We start from the raw sequence: 17074 nt of genomic DNA, 5'->3' as shown, positions 1-17074 counted from the left end.
ATGATCCATGGTACGCCAACGCTTTTTGACTACTGCATACAGATGTGGTCTCCTCATATCAAAAGATATTACTGGCTTAGAAAAGGCTCGAGAAGGGCAACCTAAATATGTTAGGGGTTTGGAATGTCCCATATGAAGAGAGATTAAAGAGGCTAAGAATTTTCCAGCTTGGAAAAGAGGATACTAAGGGGGATACGAATAGAGGTATATAAAACCAATGAGTTGGAGAAAGTTGAATAAGGACATGTTATTTACTTGTTCCCATAAATAGAACTGGAGCCACCAAACGAAATTAATGGGCAGCAGGCTAAAACAAATAAAAGGAAGTTCTCGTGAAGGCTAGCACTATAACAAGGTTTAAAAGAAAACTGAATAAATTCATAGAGGTTAAGTCCATTAATGACTATAGCCAGGATGGGTAAGGAATGATGTCCCTAGATGGATGGCAGGAGAGAGATCACTTGATCATTACCTGTTAGGTTCACTCCCTCTGGGGCACCTGGCATTGGCCACTGCCAGTAGACAGGATACTGGGCTAGACAGACCTTTGGTCTGACCCAGTACGGCCATCCCTATATTCTTAGAGTGTGATAAGCATTCCTAAATTGCATATTTAAATTATGAATTACTGAAAACTATTTTGTTTGGAATGCTTTGCGTTTTATTCCCTACAAGTCAAATTAGAATCAGATGATTGATTTTTAACAAATCCAGAATATGTTTCCATTGTTTAATTTCTTTTTTAAAAATACAAAAAAATATAAAAAATTTAGAAAGTCAGCCACAAAACCCATAACTAACTGCAATCATGTATATACAAAAATAACCTCCCAAAATTAAGGAACAAGCAGATACTGATCATAATAGAAACATAACCACATTAACTTGCCTCAAAGATTATATTGGCATGAACTGCACTAACAAAATTTAGAGTTTATTATTTTCAGTTATATTGTTTCAAATGCAATTATGCAAATACAGTAATTCTGTGTTTCTCTTCTCACAATTTTACACACTCGATGTCCAGAACTGTGAGTTTAAGAGGCAGTCTTTGAATATCCTATAATATCAAACACAACAATGTAAGAATACATATGAGTTTTGTCATCTAACAGCAACAAGAACAGTATTCCTACATGAAGTGTTGGCTCCCAATTCAATCCCAATTTACGTTAAATGTTTGATAAAGTACACAGGAAATTAGATACAAGTCCCATTAATGACAATGGATCTTCTGTAACTCAAACATTCATTATGTATTGCATTGAAAACGTGTCCCACTGAAGCACTAGTTTCCTTTTATTCTTATATCTATAAAACATTTTGATATCATGGAGTCTACCTGACCTGCTGATTACCCTTCAGTTTACACTATTGTTATGAATACAAAGAGAAAAACAAAAGCTGTTTCAGCCTAAATGTCATCAAAATGAAATCATTTTTGCTCATGACTATTACCACAATTGGAATATTGTTAACTTAAACAGGCAGAATGAAATCAACTTTGGAAGTAAGTAAGTTGCAAAGACATTCCCTAAACAAAATGAAAAACAATGAGAACAAGGATTTAAAAAAGACTTCCAAAACAATTATATGCTGCTTTTTTTTTTTTTAAATTAAAAACAAAAGAGGGCAGCCAAAAAAAAAATCTTGAAACTGTGTTTCAAAGGAAAGATCATCCCACATCAATTACATTATTCTGTGGGGAAAAAAGACCTACTCAACTTCTAAAAGTGTTGGTGACGGGGAAAATTTGTATAGCTGCAATTAGAATTTTCCAACAGTGAGGCTATATCACTTCAAATAAATCTGTGTGGTAAAATCAAAGAAAAGGCAGAGGAAAATTATGCACTTTTTAGTGAACCATCTAATGCTGTTGTCTGCAAACAGACCAAATATCAGAAGTCATATCAGATAAAGAATGTATCAAAAGAATTAGTTTCCACTTCATAGTTTTGGAGTCTAGCTTTACAGCAACACATGAAATGCAATGTTTTCTCCTTCTCAAATTAAATGTTAACTGTTTGTTTTGCTTTTAATATGAGACTGTCATCTATTAATAATGGACAATTGTCTTCAGTATCATTGTAATATTCATCTTTATTAGAAATAGCTCTTATCACTGAGTGTAGATCTGCAAAACTTATTGATATTCTGTAGAACTACAAAATTATGCCATACTTTTATTTTCTCACGTTTAAAGTGATAACTTTCATTTTCAGAGACAGACATATGTATCCACACAAAAAAGCATTAGAAAATGTCCAGCACAGGGCATTCAGGGGCAGAGAGAGACAGAACATGAGAAATTTGAGATGAATATACATTTGACTGATCAGAAAATCAGACACAAATACTGGCACCTGGTTCCTCTCTTTCTCTTTAAGTAACCAAGGAAATTGTATGGAGAAAACAGCATTAATGCAATTTTATGGTTGAAAGGCTGCATACAGAAAACTCAGGAAATTCAAATTTATGGTTCCCACAGCAGTTGTAACCTGGCCACATTTCATATGCAAAGAAGTTAAAAAGTTACAATATGTTGGTCTGTATTTTAAAATATTACAAATACTCAAGTGAGAATGTGGGAATCATAACTCAGTTTACTAGCTTGTGTATGTGAAATCTCAACCACAAATTTGCAATAAATATTGGATAAAGTATATGATATTAATTAAGAGTAATTTGTCCACTCAATTTATGAATGTTCTGCTCTGCCCTTTTATGGCTGTTGCAGAAATATGTGAGAAAAACATTAAGAATGTGAGAATTCTACATGCTATGTTCACACGACTTTTTATACTTGAATATTTAGAGAAACACTAGTCTGAGAAATTTTTATTTCCCTCTTTTACAGATAGTACAGATGAGTGAGAGAGCACTGTATTGTCATCTGTGAGGTGAAGTGCTGGTATTAAAGCATACAATCTCTGAATTCTAGTCCCAGCTATAACAATAATTATCTCTCTGGCTCAATACTGTAACCTCTCCGTCTCAGCTTCTCCATATGTATGTGTTCGTAAGACCACAGGTCAGCTTCGCAGTTGTTGGGGGCTCTTTTTTGTGGGTCCTGGTAGCCCTAAGCAGCTTTTACCTCAGTAACACACACTAATCCATTTACAGAACACTATTTTATTTGCTTTATGCTCTTTCCTTAGTCTTTCAATATATTTAAAAGAACAAACACAAAAAGTTATTAAGCTTACACATATGAAATTCTATTTGAATACTGACAACCTAAGGCACAAAAACAACAGTCATTCTTGTTGGAGGGAGATGTGCACAAGAAAAGCACAAAGGATAATATCTTGAATTAGATATTCACTGGGGTACTGGTTAGCAGTGGAAGAAACCGTACACAGAATTATTTTGTTTTTGCGGAAAACTGAAAACAGAGGACTTTAAAAGCATGGGTATCATCTCAGAAATCTGGAGGGCAAACAACTGCCACCAGAAAAAAGAACTGGAATGATTAAAACTTCTGACTTCCCTTGGTTCAAAAGGGGTACCATCATTAAGGTTGTTTAAATGAGCAACTGTGTTAAGACAGAGGAATCTCCATTACACTTCTCTACTTTTCCTGCATGCCTTGTAAAACAAAAGATTATCATTTATTCATTCTTTGGATTTATATGCTATACTTATCAATGTCTATGTATGTGCCTACATACTGCTGTCATCCTCTCAGGCCTTAACACAGGTAGCTGCTGGCAGTAAAGGAACGGTCTATTTATCCAAATATTCCTAGCCTAAAAATTTTTAATTTTACATTGTTTCAAGATTTAGCCTGCAGTTTGGATCTATTGTTACTTCTCAACAACTTTGTCCACCACTAGTTCTCCACTGAAAGTAAGTTGAGTCATCTTGAGGATTCTTTATGTTACAAGTGTTGGATAAGCTCATTTTTTCTTATAAACAGCACATAAAAGTTTGTGGATGGTAGTATTCAATGGTATGAAAAGAATCTACTCATTGAGATGTGGGTGGTCATTATAGATAGCATGAGCAGCTTTATAAAACAAATATATAAGACTATCTGAAACAATGCATTTTCACATAAATAACCTTGTATAAAGATCCTGAGATGTATTTGTACTGGCTATTGTATTCAAACATTAGAACAAACAAACTTCTTATAATAGGAGGTAAATCAATGAAATTATTGTTTGGGAAGTCAGGATCAGTCATAGGCTGAGTCTGAGAACTCCCAAGGATATTCCAGTCTCTAATATAGTCCATTCTTAAGCTACTCAAGTCAACAGCCTAATAAGCAGCTGTTTCTGCTGGAAAAAGATTTGTTGGCAAGCTGGACATCTGTATTCTGCAGCAGCCAAGTTTACTCAGTGTGTGGCCACAGGTGTTGACCTAAGTGCTATGAAGCCAAAGGAGGAAGACAAAAGGAATTGGCATTAATAGCTGTACTAACAGAAAGAGTCCAATATTCAAGTTACATGAAAGTAATTTTAGCTGTCAGCTCCTAGAAGTAAGACTACTTCTCTTCTCTGATTTGATTCAGACTATACCCTGAAGACAACAGAAGAGGAAAGGAGGAAGTACAGGAGTCTTTCTTCAAAGTAACTTAAAGGCTATGACCCTTTCATCTGGCATTCTTGAAAGCCGTAAAATCTGACAGTGAAAATGTACAATACAGACACTCCAATTCTTGTTAGCCTGATTAGTAGTCCCTTTTCTTAAACTCTGTTCATGCACCAAAGGAAAGTCTCTCTCAAAGTATTAAAAAAGTAAACCTAGTAATTCAAATGTCTGGGAGTATGAACAATGGGGTGATTAACCTTATAATCGATATATACTATGACTTTGTAAATAAGAAAGGATTTTAAGCAAACTTTATTTTAAAAACGTAGTTAGCAAACTGATCCAGTATATCCAGTTCTGTCATTAGACAAAGATTCCTGATTTCAAGAGGCTAACTGCATAGAGAGGTAGAAAAAAAATATCACCAAACAGCTTGAAGGTAGAGCAGCCAAGAATTCACTGATGGAGGATATATTTTATTGCAAGCAACCTTAAATGTAATGGAAAACAACACAATTATGATTTAGGAATGTCAAGAGTCAAGCAATGTTGGAGCTCCAGGAGAAACCTTTGAGAGTTTTTGCTTTTTTAAGTCTATTCCAAGGTAACTAAATGATACTGAAAACTTTTTTAAATAAAAGAAATTAAATAAACTTTCTTGCTGGTGTCAAGGGATTTGGGCATGTATCTAACACAATGACTTGACACCAATGTGATGAAAGTCGTTTTCATCCTGCTCTTCGGCAATTACCTACTTACACTTATTTTTGATCCACATGTTTCTGACGTGATGCTCAAACTATTTTATTTTCTATTTAAGTCAGCTAACACCTTTTAAGTATAATCATTCATGTGTGTACCAATTTAAGACAAAAAAAAGTCCGGTCACTAAGTCCATGCCCTGCTAATGAAGAATATCAAGACTGCTCCAAAAAGGCCATAAAAATAAACTGAAATTCTCTCAGTGACTTTAAACACGCTATGGATCAGGGCCACGGATACCTAGATGCAAGACTTATGGAATATTCAACATATATTACACATTATCTTTGCCAGAAGGACAAGCAGTGAAAAAGAAGCAGAATTACCTGCAGCTTTTTGTAGCGATCTTGGTGTGAGATGAATTCACCTTCCTTTTCTTTCAAGAAATCTGTTTGTACGATACTATGCTTTTCCATCAAATCTTCTAACTCCTAACAATAAAAAAAGTTACACAAATTTTTGTTTGAGAGTACAATCTTCAGGAAGTCATTCCAAACTAGCAATACTTCTGATGGTTTTAGGACACCTGCTATTAGGCAAAAATACACAGCATTTTGGGTCTCACACATTGGCAAACTACCATGCAGATTACAGACCCAGTGGATCCCTGTAACCATTATACACCCCTCTGCCAGTTGGCAGAGAGGCCTCTGGGTCACACTAAGCATCTCCAAAAAATGAGTAACAACATGTGTTGTGTTCAATAACTGCATGCATTAACTTTCATCTAAAAAAAATTGTGCGCTAGATTCACAGGGAATCCAAAGCACATACCCATATCCTGGGGGATTACTGAAGTCAGAATATCCCCAGGCTCAAATTAAAGAGGTGTCAGGTAAGGTCGCATTACCCCAGTATTTCTGCACCTGTTACCTAGCATGTCTCTATCTCAGTCAATGCCAACCTCTTCTATTGCCCTTCAAGCCTAGCCCTGTCCTCCTCAGCCCTTGTCATCCCTAGTCTGTCACTGTCCTTGCTTCTGTTCCTTAACATCTCCACATTCCAATAAAACTATATTCCACCTCCTTGTCCATACTGCCTGAGCATAAGGCAGCAAGGCATTGAGAGCACAGGAGTCAAAGTGTGCCCACTCAGTTCCAATATGCAATCCCCTGGTACCCTCAATAGCTGGGAGAAGCAATTGCAAGGAAAGAACTGCTCAGCTCTGGGCAGTAGTGTATTCACTGTATGTGTAATTAGAAGAATTTGACTAGCAGTCTCTTACAAAGCTAACAGAGACAGCAAAAGGCACATGTCTGACCCCAGGGCAACCCCAATCTCAAAATGTCAAGTCCCTGTTCCAGAGCAGGGAGGTGCCAGAAAGCCTCAACAAAATGATTCTAAGTATGTTTCCACACTGTAAAGGCAATACTTCTCCCTAAACAATTTTTTAGAATAAGTTGAACCATTTGTTGCTTAAATTTAAAGGAAGAAAAAGAAAAAAAAAAAACAGCCTGAGGCAGACCCCCACATGGAAAATTTAAGTTTGAACAGCTAAAGTCGGGCAAAATTCTAAGTAACTGAAAACAAGGTCTCGTAACAGAAAGTATTAAACACTTTAGCTATGGGTGCCACCGCCAGCTCCTGCTATTATTAATTTCTATATGCATTTAAGAGCAGCCATACCTTTTTAATTCTACATTTTTCTTCTTCTGCATCTTTAAGTTTAATCTCTAGACTTGCAAGTGTTGGTTGAAGATGCTTCTTTGATCCATTTATCCCTGGCTTCTCAGAGTCACCCACCGGGATGGTTGAATTTTCTGAAAGTTTTCCTTCTGTTAAACTCAGAGAAGGAATTGAGATATCCAAGGAAGAACTGGCTGATAACTGAACCTAAATCATGAGACACAAAAATTATATTATTTCATCATGAATAATATAGGACAGACATTTTGAAATTATATTTCATTTAAGAGCTATGAAAACCTTACTTTCAACAGAAGATTTAAATGTCAGTTTGCCAAAACACATACATTACTTGATGGTTAGCAGACCTGTGTGACGCACTACCATCAAAACATTTGCATCTGAAATACCATTAAAATAAGTTTACCAACAACCAGATGGTTACCCCTAATTCACTTCGGATTATGCTTCACGAGTAGCCTCACTGAAGTTAATGTGAATACCTGAAGAGTAACATACGATTAATTTTGAGTGAGGGGGCTTGTAAATCTTAAGGTAACTGTCTGATTCTAATGCCGCTAGAAAAGACATTTTTAAGCAGTGACTATTTCTGAAATTTTTGGTAGCTTTAACAGCAATACTTTTTTCAAAGAACTTTCCTGCCATTGCCTCCCGTATTTCAGCATTATGGTACAGTTTAGCAAAGCATTTAAGCATATGCTTAAAATTGAGCACGTTTTAATGTAAGCAGCTCAATTGGGGACCATAATGTCTCACAAATTACCTTACAAAAATCTTTTATTTAAGAAAGAGTACTTATACACTGAAATTTCTGTTTTGAGGTTGAGAAGCATTTCATTGTGGATTTAAACTACATTTTTATCTAATATTATACATACATGCTAAAACATACATTGCTTTGTAGCTTAATTATATTCTGCCATCTCAAAGAATTCCAAGGTACTAATCTTCACAATGAATATTCAGAGACTGGTAACTGATATCTTTGTTCTGAAATTACACCTTTAGAAACTACTCAGGAGTCAACTTTTGTCCAATAAGAAAAAAAATCTCTAATTTGATAAGAAAAAATACAGTGCCAAGGGATAAAAATACATCAACTCCCTGTAATAAAAGTAAGATTATGTGCTTACCTGTTCTTTAAGAACAGCTGGGTTTAAAATATTGTTGGCTGTTTGAACAGCTGTCAGTACATCATCACCTGATAAGATGAGTGAATCGGAGGAGACAAGGCAAGCAGAAGGCAGAGAATTCTCCAGAAGAACATCTGAAGAAATGCTTTCTAGTACATGGACTTCAGATACTAATGCAAGAAAGAAGACATGAAAATATTTCCAATATCAGTAGATTATGTGTATGTTTCTGAAATCTACATCTAGTGAACCTAACAGAAATATTTTTTGTTATTAAAGGAACATCATAGAATACTAACAGATAGATAAAAATATGTTGCTGTTACACTAGTGTACAATTTGGCTTGACTTTATATGAGTTAAGCCTGCCATGGCTTTATATCTTGAATAATGTTATTGGCATACTCTCCATGCTTGTACAACTTACCTTTGCACTCAAAAATATCACCAGCTAGTGATATGCCCCTTCCTCTGAAATTGCCTGAACTTGAGGACCTTTGAGGCATACTGCAAAAGCCATTTATTTGACAAGGTTTTCAGGGACAGATAAGACTATGCTCTTTTGTGGCAGAGATAGCAGGGGAGGACTAAAAGCGGCTCTTTTGCGTCTTTGAATTATTGACTGCCTTACATAATTCATTTATATACATACATACATACATGCATACACACACACACACACTTTTTGCTACTAGGTAGTCATTTATAATGGTATGCAATTGTTAGGGCACCTGTGGCATTCTGGATGGGTATTTTTTGTTATTTAAATCTAAAAAAAGAAAGAAAAGATAGCTTTTATATAAGGACATTTAGATAAACATCTCACCAAGCAACATGGAGACAAGCAATTTTACATGTGTTAAACATGTCTTATACATTAAATCTACAATGGTGAACAAAGGAAAGAAAAAAATGACCCTATATCCAACAATACACAGGTATAATAATTATTGTTGCATGTATGGATTTCTTCCACAGTCATTACATTCCAAAGGAAGGAGTTTCCTATTTTAAGCTATGATTTTGTATGTGGGTCATCATAATTTCTACATTACAGTGACATAGATAGTTTAAGGGAATAAACAAAAATACATTAAATTAATAATAAATTTAGAAACCACATGGGGGAAAACCAGTGAGATTGCATCAGTAACGTTTTTTAAATTCGTCCTAGGAAGCCTGCACCCTACGATACAGCAGCCATAGATATGATTTTCCAGTAGAGGGAAGAAAAGGCCAAGTTACTAGCATATAATCTACAGAGGGCCACACAAAACCAGTTAAAATGATAATTTAAAATGCATTTTTAAAAGAACAGAAGACTAACTAGTTTTATCAAATTAATATAATTAGAGATTGACATCTCAGGCTGCAATCTTGGCGTCTTTATTAATAAAATAAAATAAATCCTACAGTTCTTTCACTCCCAAATGGAAATAATATAATATAATTTAAGAGTCACTAGGGGATCACATGTTTTTAAACAAAACCACTTGGGTTAGGATTGGCAATTTAAATGGCGCCACACTGCATATGAGTGGTCTTTGTTTTGAGCTACAGAAGCAATGCATAGGTTTGCAAATACTAACAGAAATAATCAGGATCCAGTATTACCAGTCTGACATTGCCTAGATCCACAAACTTTTTGTCAGGATTCACAGACTGATAGATTCTAAGGCCAAAAGGGACCATCGTGATCAACTAGTTTGACCTCCTGTGTAAAACAGGACATAGAACTCCCTCAAAATAATTTCTAGAGTTTATATTTTAGAAGAAAAGATCCAATCTTGATTTTCAAATGGTCAGTGATGGAGAATCCACTGTGATCACTGGTAAATTGTTTCAATTGTTAATTACCCTCACTGATAAATAATTACCTCAGTCTCACTAGCTTCAACTTTCAGCCATTGGATTATTGACATTAGAATAATCCTTTGAACCAAGATCAACAATTAATTCTAAAGTATAATTTTATTTCAGAAGCTTGTTGCAGTCAAGTTCACTCTTTCCTATCACATGTTGGTACTGATCAATGAAGCATGCCCAGCAAATGGATGACCCTTCATGACTCAAGAGCCTAATGGAGAAATACAGATACCAAATGGAGAAATATAAATAGGTTTACCATCTTAACTGTTTCTATTCATTCAATCCTACTGACCAACAAGTGCATCCACTCAGCAAAATCCCAGAATGAAGAAAGAGGAATGAAAGAGAATAGTCGGGGGGGGAAGGGGGGGCAAGAGAAAATAATAAGGACATGAAAAAACAGTCCTAAAAATTGTAAAGTTCCTTATAGATACAGAAAGATGGTGACAGACTTAGTACAGACAATATTACAGTTACTGGCCCAAATGAATAAACTACACAGAAAATTTGCACACAGCAGAACAAAGATAAATAAAAAACAAAAAAAATCACCAGCACTCAATGAACTCTATTAACTGCTGCCAGTGGAAAAATCTTGTAAAATTTATTGGAGAAAAATGGAATCTATTCAAAGTCCATTCTCTTTTCTTCCAGCTAAACAAATAGCAACAGCTAATGTGTGATTCAAAATAGAGTTAGTTTTTCCTATAACTCTTCACTGCAGTTTTCAGCTTAGTGAAACTCAGTATCTTATAATAAGCATCCTTTATATAGAAATTGTTCGAAGTATGTGTTGATGGATACATTAATAGACATGTATCTGACTTCCACTGTACCTATAGTAGATGTTGCACAAAGCTCAGATGAAACATATCTCTAGTTCTGCAAGGCTGGTTTTTACCGATTTCCCCACCATTATCCCCCACCAAAATAAACCAGATGGGTTTCTTGCAGTTTTTAAATATTGTAAATAATATCACTGATTCACTGTGGTAGAATAAATACCTACAATTACTTGAAGGAAACAAACACCAAGAAAGCTAAAAAACAATGTTGGGATGATTCTAAGGGGAACAGTTTAAATTAATGGATGAAACTAAGAAAAGGAAAATTTAAACTTGAGAAGTAAAATATTGGCCCCATTTATGTCAATGGCAAAACACTAACTGATTTCAGTGGAGCCAGGATTTTATCCAACAGCAGGAAAATATCTCTAGCAGCAAGAGCCCTTGGTTCAGTCTCTGGGAGCCACAAAAAAATACACAGAGGTTAAGGAATGCTGCTCGTAGGAGGTACAAGAGGTTGTTCCACTGTAATGCAACTTAAAGGTTGTGCAGGTCCTAAGGGTCACAGTAAAAAAATTTTTCTGTAATACCTCCTCAGGTGCATTACAATGGCATATAGCCAAATGGTTCTAGGATTATAATATTCACATGTACTACGCTAACTATCTGAATACCTAGACTGCATGTGCAACCTTAACTTTACCATTTCTTGACTTTAGCGTGTTTCAGTGTACAACCTAAAACTTCTAGATGCCTAAATTCCAAAATCCTACTTCCACTGAATAGTACCCAACTCCAGGAGTAAATCCATTGCAATTAGTCATAAAATAATTCTCAGGTCAGATAGAGTGTCACAATATGGCCCATATTTGTGTATGGAACAATGCTTGTGTTATGAACTGTACTCCATAATTACCTAACAGAATTTTGCTTAGCACCAAGCTATAAAGAAGTCCTCTAAGACTACTGAGGGAAGCTACACTGTGTGCAGTTCAGTAGGTTTTTATTTAAATATCTTTGACAGAGGCATTAGTAACATACAAAGTCTATTAAAGCAGTATTCTTGGATCTTTGATGGTAGTGCAAATTACCATTATAAAATAAGATGGCAAAAAAAGGCACAATTTTGTTTCAGTGTACATGTTCAACCCAGTCAGAAATCCCAAGAGAAAATAACCCCTTTAAAAATCCTCTCACCCCAAACATTGTAGCAACCTGAAACAAACTTATTTTCTGTCTTGCGTTACAAAATATTGGCCATTTAACTATTTAGAAGGGCCCATGTTAGTCATTTTCACAGTTCAACAGAAAATCCCACAACTGAAACTCTCTTGCAAACAAGGCCCTTCTTTTGAGCTGAAAACAGGTGAAGTTGAATGAAGATCTGTTGGAAGAAAAGGGAGGCAAACTCCTGCTACTTAGGGGCAGTGAGTTAGTTCTTGGAGAGAGTTAGTTTGCTTTCAGTTTGCAAAATCTGGTAGGGGAGGCAATGTATTCTGAGAGACAATAAAGATAGCCAGTGTCTGAGGAGGACAGAGGAAGACTCACAGAAGACTGCAAGTGAGGACAGAAGACAAGATGACTTGCAGGCAGAAAGAACAGAAGAGGGAAGGCCTGAGACTTGCACCAACACCAGGAAGAGGCAGTTCTACATGAGTGGGGAGTCCCTGCTTTGAAAAACAGTCAGACCTGTCACCAGAGGTGATCTGGAGAAGGGATGCAGACCAAAGTGGATGAATAACCATTTCAAACAGATTACTTAAAAAAAACCCAGAAAATCTACAAAGGAATAGAAGAAAGGATGGATCAACAAGGAAATCTATTTTCTGGAGATCAGAAAAGCATTGGGGACAGATGGAGGTATTGTCCAATACCTAAAGAATATTTCACCTCAATTTTTGATAAGGTCATGACCGTAGTGGTGATAAGGGTAATAAGGAGCTGGGGACAGTAGCAAGACAACTAATGGGAACAAGGATATGAAAGTAGAAATTACCACATCTGAGGTGGAAGCCAAACTCAAACAGCTTAAGGGGACCAAACTGGGTGGCAATAATCTCCATCCAAGAATATTAAGAGACCTGGCACATTAAAGTGGAAGTTACAGAGAATTCTTTTTGAGATGTCTGGCAGGTGGGTCTTGTCCACATGCTAAGGGTCTTACTGACTGCCATATTTGGAGTCAGAAAGGAATTTTCCCCTAGGACAGATTGTTTTCACCTTCCTCTACAGCCTGTGGCACAAGTCACTTACTGGATTTGAATTAGAGTAAATGGTGGATTCTCTGTAACATGAAGTCTTTAAATCATGATTTGAGGACTTCAGTAACTCAGCTAGAGGTTATGGGCCTATTACATGAGTGAGTGGGTGAGGTTCTGTATACTGAAATGTGCAGGAAGTCAAACTAGGAGATCATGATGGTCCCTTCTGGCCCTAACATATATTAGTCTATAAGTCTATTAAAAATTGCACTATTTAAAGTAACTATAAAGAATTATGGAATATGGTCTGAAAGTCAGAGAGACTGTTCATTTGCAAGTGAAAACAAAAAGAGCTGATGGGTTGCAAAAACCACTTCTGAAAAGTATTAGTATTCACAGGAGCTTTACATTTGATTAAATCAAAACTTTCACATTAATTTGAAATATTTGTGGGACTGGGCCCAATTCTGCAAATTGCTGAGCATCTATCTCCAAATTTCTCCTGCACCTACACACAAGCCAAGATGTTTTGTATTTTTTTAAAAAACTTAGTACTGCTCTTTAGTTGCACCACTTCAAGTATAGGGCATTCCCCACAGGCACAGGGAAGTAGCAACAGAAGAGTTTTAAACTGACTATAGTTGTCTCCCTGAATTCTCAGGGCGTGTGCCACTAGTATTAGATACCATTCAAAATTCAGCTTGCTATTCCAGAGAACAGAAAAGGCATTGATATAATCCACTTCTTCCACTAACATTGTTCTCTGAGGTGTATTTTGCATCCCTTAAAGTACCAGAGAAAGTACACTATGTGTGCATGTGAAAAGAGTAACAGTACTTTGGAGTCTCTTAACTGAAGATCTGGAGAACCTTTTCCATCAGTACTTCTATGGAAACCTTGTTTCAGGCTGTCTGCAAACTCAGGAAGAAATCTCTACATCAGGTTAACCTTCCGAACATAAACCAAGCACATTTTTGCATCCACAAGGATTAGGAATGTTTTAAAAAAAATGAAAGCTTAGATTCTGCAGAATCTGAATATGACATGTTGGCCACATATGAATATGAGGTAGGACGACGAGTGTTTAAAATAGTAGTGCAGGAGAGCATGTTTGGGGGACTATGACTACTTTTCATCCTATAAAACCGAGCTCCCTAATAGTAACTGAGTCCAACCACAATAGAGCTCAGAAGGAGTAATGAAAAACCTCTTAAAATAACTTTTTTATGCCTAAAAATGTCTCCATTTTAAAGTTTTTTTTATTCTTGAGCTCTTCATAAAATAAAAGTCCAACAGGAAGAGAAGGTTATTCACATTGTGCAGTAACTGTGGTTCTTCAGGATGTGTCCCCCTGTGGGTGATCCACTTCAAGTGCTAGTGTGTTCTGGCACCAATCGATTGGAGATTTATGTTAAGTGTCCGCGCAGGTCGCACATGTGCAGTAGGCACTTTGCAGTACTGTTGGTACCGCATCTAGCATGCACAGTCTGAGCCCTCCAGTTCCTTCTCTACCACAGAGTCCTAATGGCAAACTCTAAAGTAGAGAAGAGGAGGGTGGGTAGAGCTAGAGTCAAGTTACACCATAGTGCTTAGTAAATGTGTGGACAGAGGCCCAAGTGGCCACCTTGCAAATCTCTAATATCAGAACACTGTTAGGAATATTATAGAGATTGAAACTGGTCGTGCTGACTGCGCCCTGATGTGTGTAGGAGGGTCCATTTTAGAAATAGGATAAAAATGTTGAATGCATGTGAAGATCCATTTAGAAAATCTCTGAATCGATATTGCACAGCCTTTACTACTCTACTACTGAACGCTCAGTAGTAGAAAAGAAAAATCTGAGATTTCCAGAAAGGTTCGGTCCTTCCCAGGTAAAATGCTAACATCTGCCTGATGTCTAATGTATGCAAGACAGTCTCTGTTGGAGTCTTGTGAGGATGATGATAGAATGTAGGAAGATTGATTTGTTGGTTCATCTGAAAGAATGATGCCACCTTCAGTAAAAATGCTGGGTGTGGGCATCATGTGACCTTGTCTTTGAAGAATATTGTGTAGAGCAGCGGTTCTCAAACTAGGGCTGCCACTTGTTCAGAGAAAGCCCCTGGTGGGCCTGGCTGGTTTGTTTACCTGCCGCATCCACAGGTTCAGCCGATCGCAGGTCCCTGTGGCCACGGTTCACCGCTCTAGGCCAATGGGGGCTGCGGGAAGCAGCTGCCAGTATGTCCCTCGGCCTGTGCCACTTCCTGCAGCTCCCATTGGCCTGAAGCTGCGAACCACGGCTACTGGGAGCTGCGATCAGCCAAACCTGCAGATGTGGCAGTTAAACAAACCAGCTCAGCCCGCCAAGGTCTCTCTCTGAACAAGTGGTGGCCCTAGTTTGAGAACCACTGATGTAGAGAGGATCGGTCATGAACGGCCCATTTCACTCACCCGTCTGGCAGAAGTAATGACAGAAAAGGCCATTTCCATGGATAAATGTACTAGGGAACAGATGGCTAGGGTTCATATGGTATTCTGGTGAGGCATTTCAATACCAAATTGAGGTCCCAGGCCAGAATAGGTTGACAAACCTCTGGGTAAATGTTCTGGAGACCCACAAGGAAGTGTTTAGTGATGGGCTGTGTAAAGATCGAGGTCCTGTCAGTCTAATGATGGAATGCTGTAATGGCCACGAGGTAGACTTTGATCAAGTTTGCTGCTAAACCCAGCCGTTTCAACTCTAGTAGATATTCCAGTACTAATGGTAGTGGTGTTGTGGAGGCTGTGATATGTTTTTCTTGACACCAGAAGGAGAATCTCTTCAATTTTTGAAGGTAACTATTACGCATGGTCACTTTTCCTTAGTAATATGTTGTGATTCATGTCCAAAAAGAGTTAAACATCCTGCAGGATGAATGACTTCAATTCAACCCTCAAAGACATGTGGGGAGATAACGTTTATTTACATATGTATGGATAGTTGTCAAAAATGTAAATCGACAGTTCCTGTCTATGCTGTATTCCCATAATTCAAAGATCAAAAGAACATCCTAGCATTTCAATGAAGTGTAAACATGGGATCTCTCTGTATTCAGCTGTCTTTGAAATGTATAACAAATCATCAGTGAATGGTGGAGGAACAGGCAATTATCTTATGTTAATTTGTATAGCTAAGTACTGCTGATAGACTGCCTAATGGATAAATTGCCTTATATTAATCTGAGTGAATAATTAACAACGATGCTTAGGAAATAAGGGCCTATTGTACCCCGAGGGACTCCAGCTTCTCAAAGAAGACATGCAATTGTACAAAAGATCCTTGGATCCTGATCCTTTTTTATCTCAGATCTTCTTAAGTTTCATCAGGAGAAGTTTGAATCGCAAGATGAGATCCCATCTAAGCTGGTACACCCTGGATATGATATTGGACATTGTACTATAACCTATTAACTAAATTCTAAACAAACTCTTTGCAACTACAAAGCTCACCATCTTGCTATGTATCTGAACCTCAAGAACTGAACTCATATCTGTATGCACATTGATCTTTTAGCCACACTCTCTCACTTTCTTTTTTAATAATTTTTTGTTTAGTTAAGAAGAATTGGCTGTGAGCATGCATTTGGGTAAGATCTGGAATATTCAATAACCTGGGAGTTAATGTGTTCAATCCTTTGGGACTGGTAGAACCTTTTCTTTTATATGATGGAATAAGACGTTCAGAAATCTTCTTCATATTTGATTTGGGTACCTGGATGGAGGTCTGAGGCTGGGTTGCTTTAAGGGAACTGTGGTGTTGGTTTCTGAACAACCAGTCAGGTAATAAAGAAGCTGTTTTAAGATGGCTTGCTCAATCTAAATATTGAAAATATCCACCAGTTTTGGGGATTATCTGACCCATTCTTTGCAGTTTGCCCTAATTCAATGACCTCAGCTCGACCCCACTGGGACCCTCAGTCACATATGTGTTTGACTTGTTCCAAGCAGGCCAGTTTGCCATACTGGAACCATGGAGAAGCCATATTTGATTGGGGTGAAGAATGCGACTGTTTTCTGAGATAGCAGGTCCAGACAGTGAGGGAGAGCTTGAGGGGTGCATATCACCATGCGCATCAGGTAAGAGTACAATGCCTGCCTGGGCCAGATTGGGAACAGGAGGATT

At 37.2% G+C, this 17074-nt stretch overlaps 1 protein-coding gene across 4 annotated transcripts in view; it reads right to left on the bottom strand.

Moving 5' to 3' along the window:
* CCDC91 (coiled-coil domain containing 91) overlaps window positions 1-17074 on the bottom strand; it is a 364298-nt gene that overhangs the window by 259075 nt on the left and 88149 nt on the right. For all 4 annotated transcript variants that reach the window (XM_032772233.2, XM_032772230.2, XM_032772231.2 and 1 more), the window contains exons 4-6: window positions 8079-8248; window positions 6925-7131; window positions 5625-5729 (exon numbers count right to left, since the gene is read on the bottom strand). In XM_032772233.2, coding sequence (XP_032628124.1) covers window positions 5625-5729; window positions 6925-7131; window positions 8079-8248 — 482 coding nt within the window. The remainder of the gene's footprint in view (window positions 1-5624; window positions 5730-6924; window positions 7132-8078; window positions 8249-17074) is intronic.

Source organism: Chelonoidis abingdonii, chromosome 1 (assembly GCF_003597395.2).
Source record: "Chelonoidis abingdonii isolate Lonesome George chromosome 1, CheloAbing_2.0, whole genome shotgun sequence".
Taxonomy (NCBI): Eukaryota; Metazoa; Chordata; order Testudines; family Testudinidae; genus Chelonoidis; species Chelonoidis abingdonii.
The sequence above is the reverse complement of the archived record's forward strand: the minus strand, read 5'-3'. Positions and strand labels throughout refer to the sequence as shown.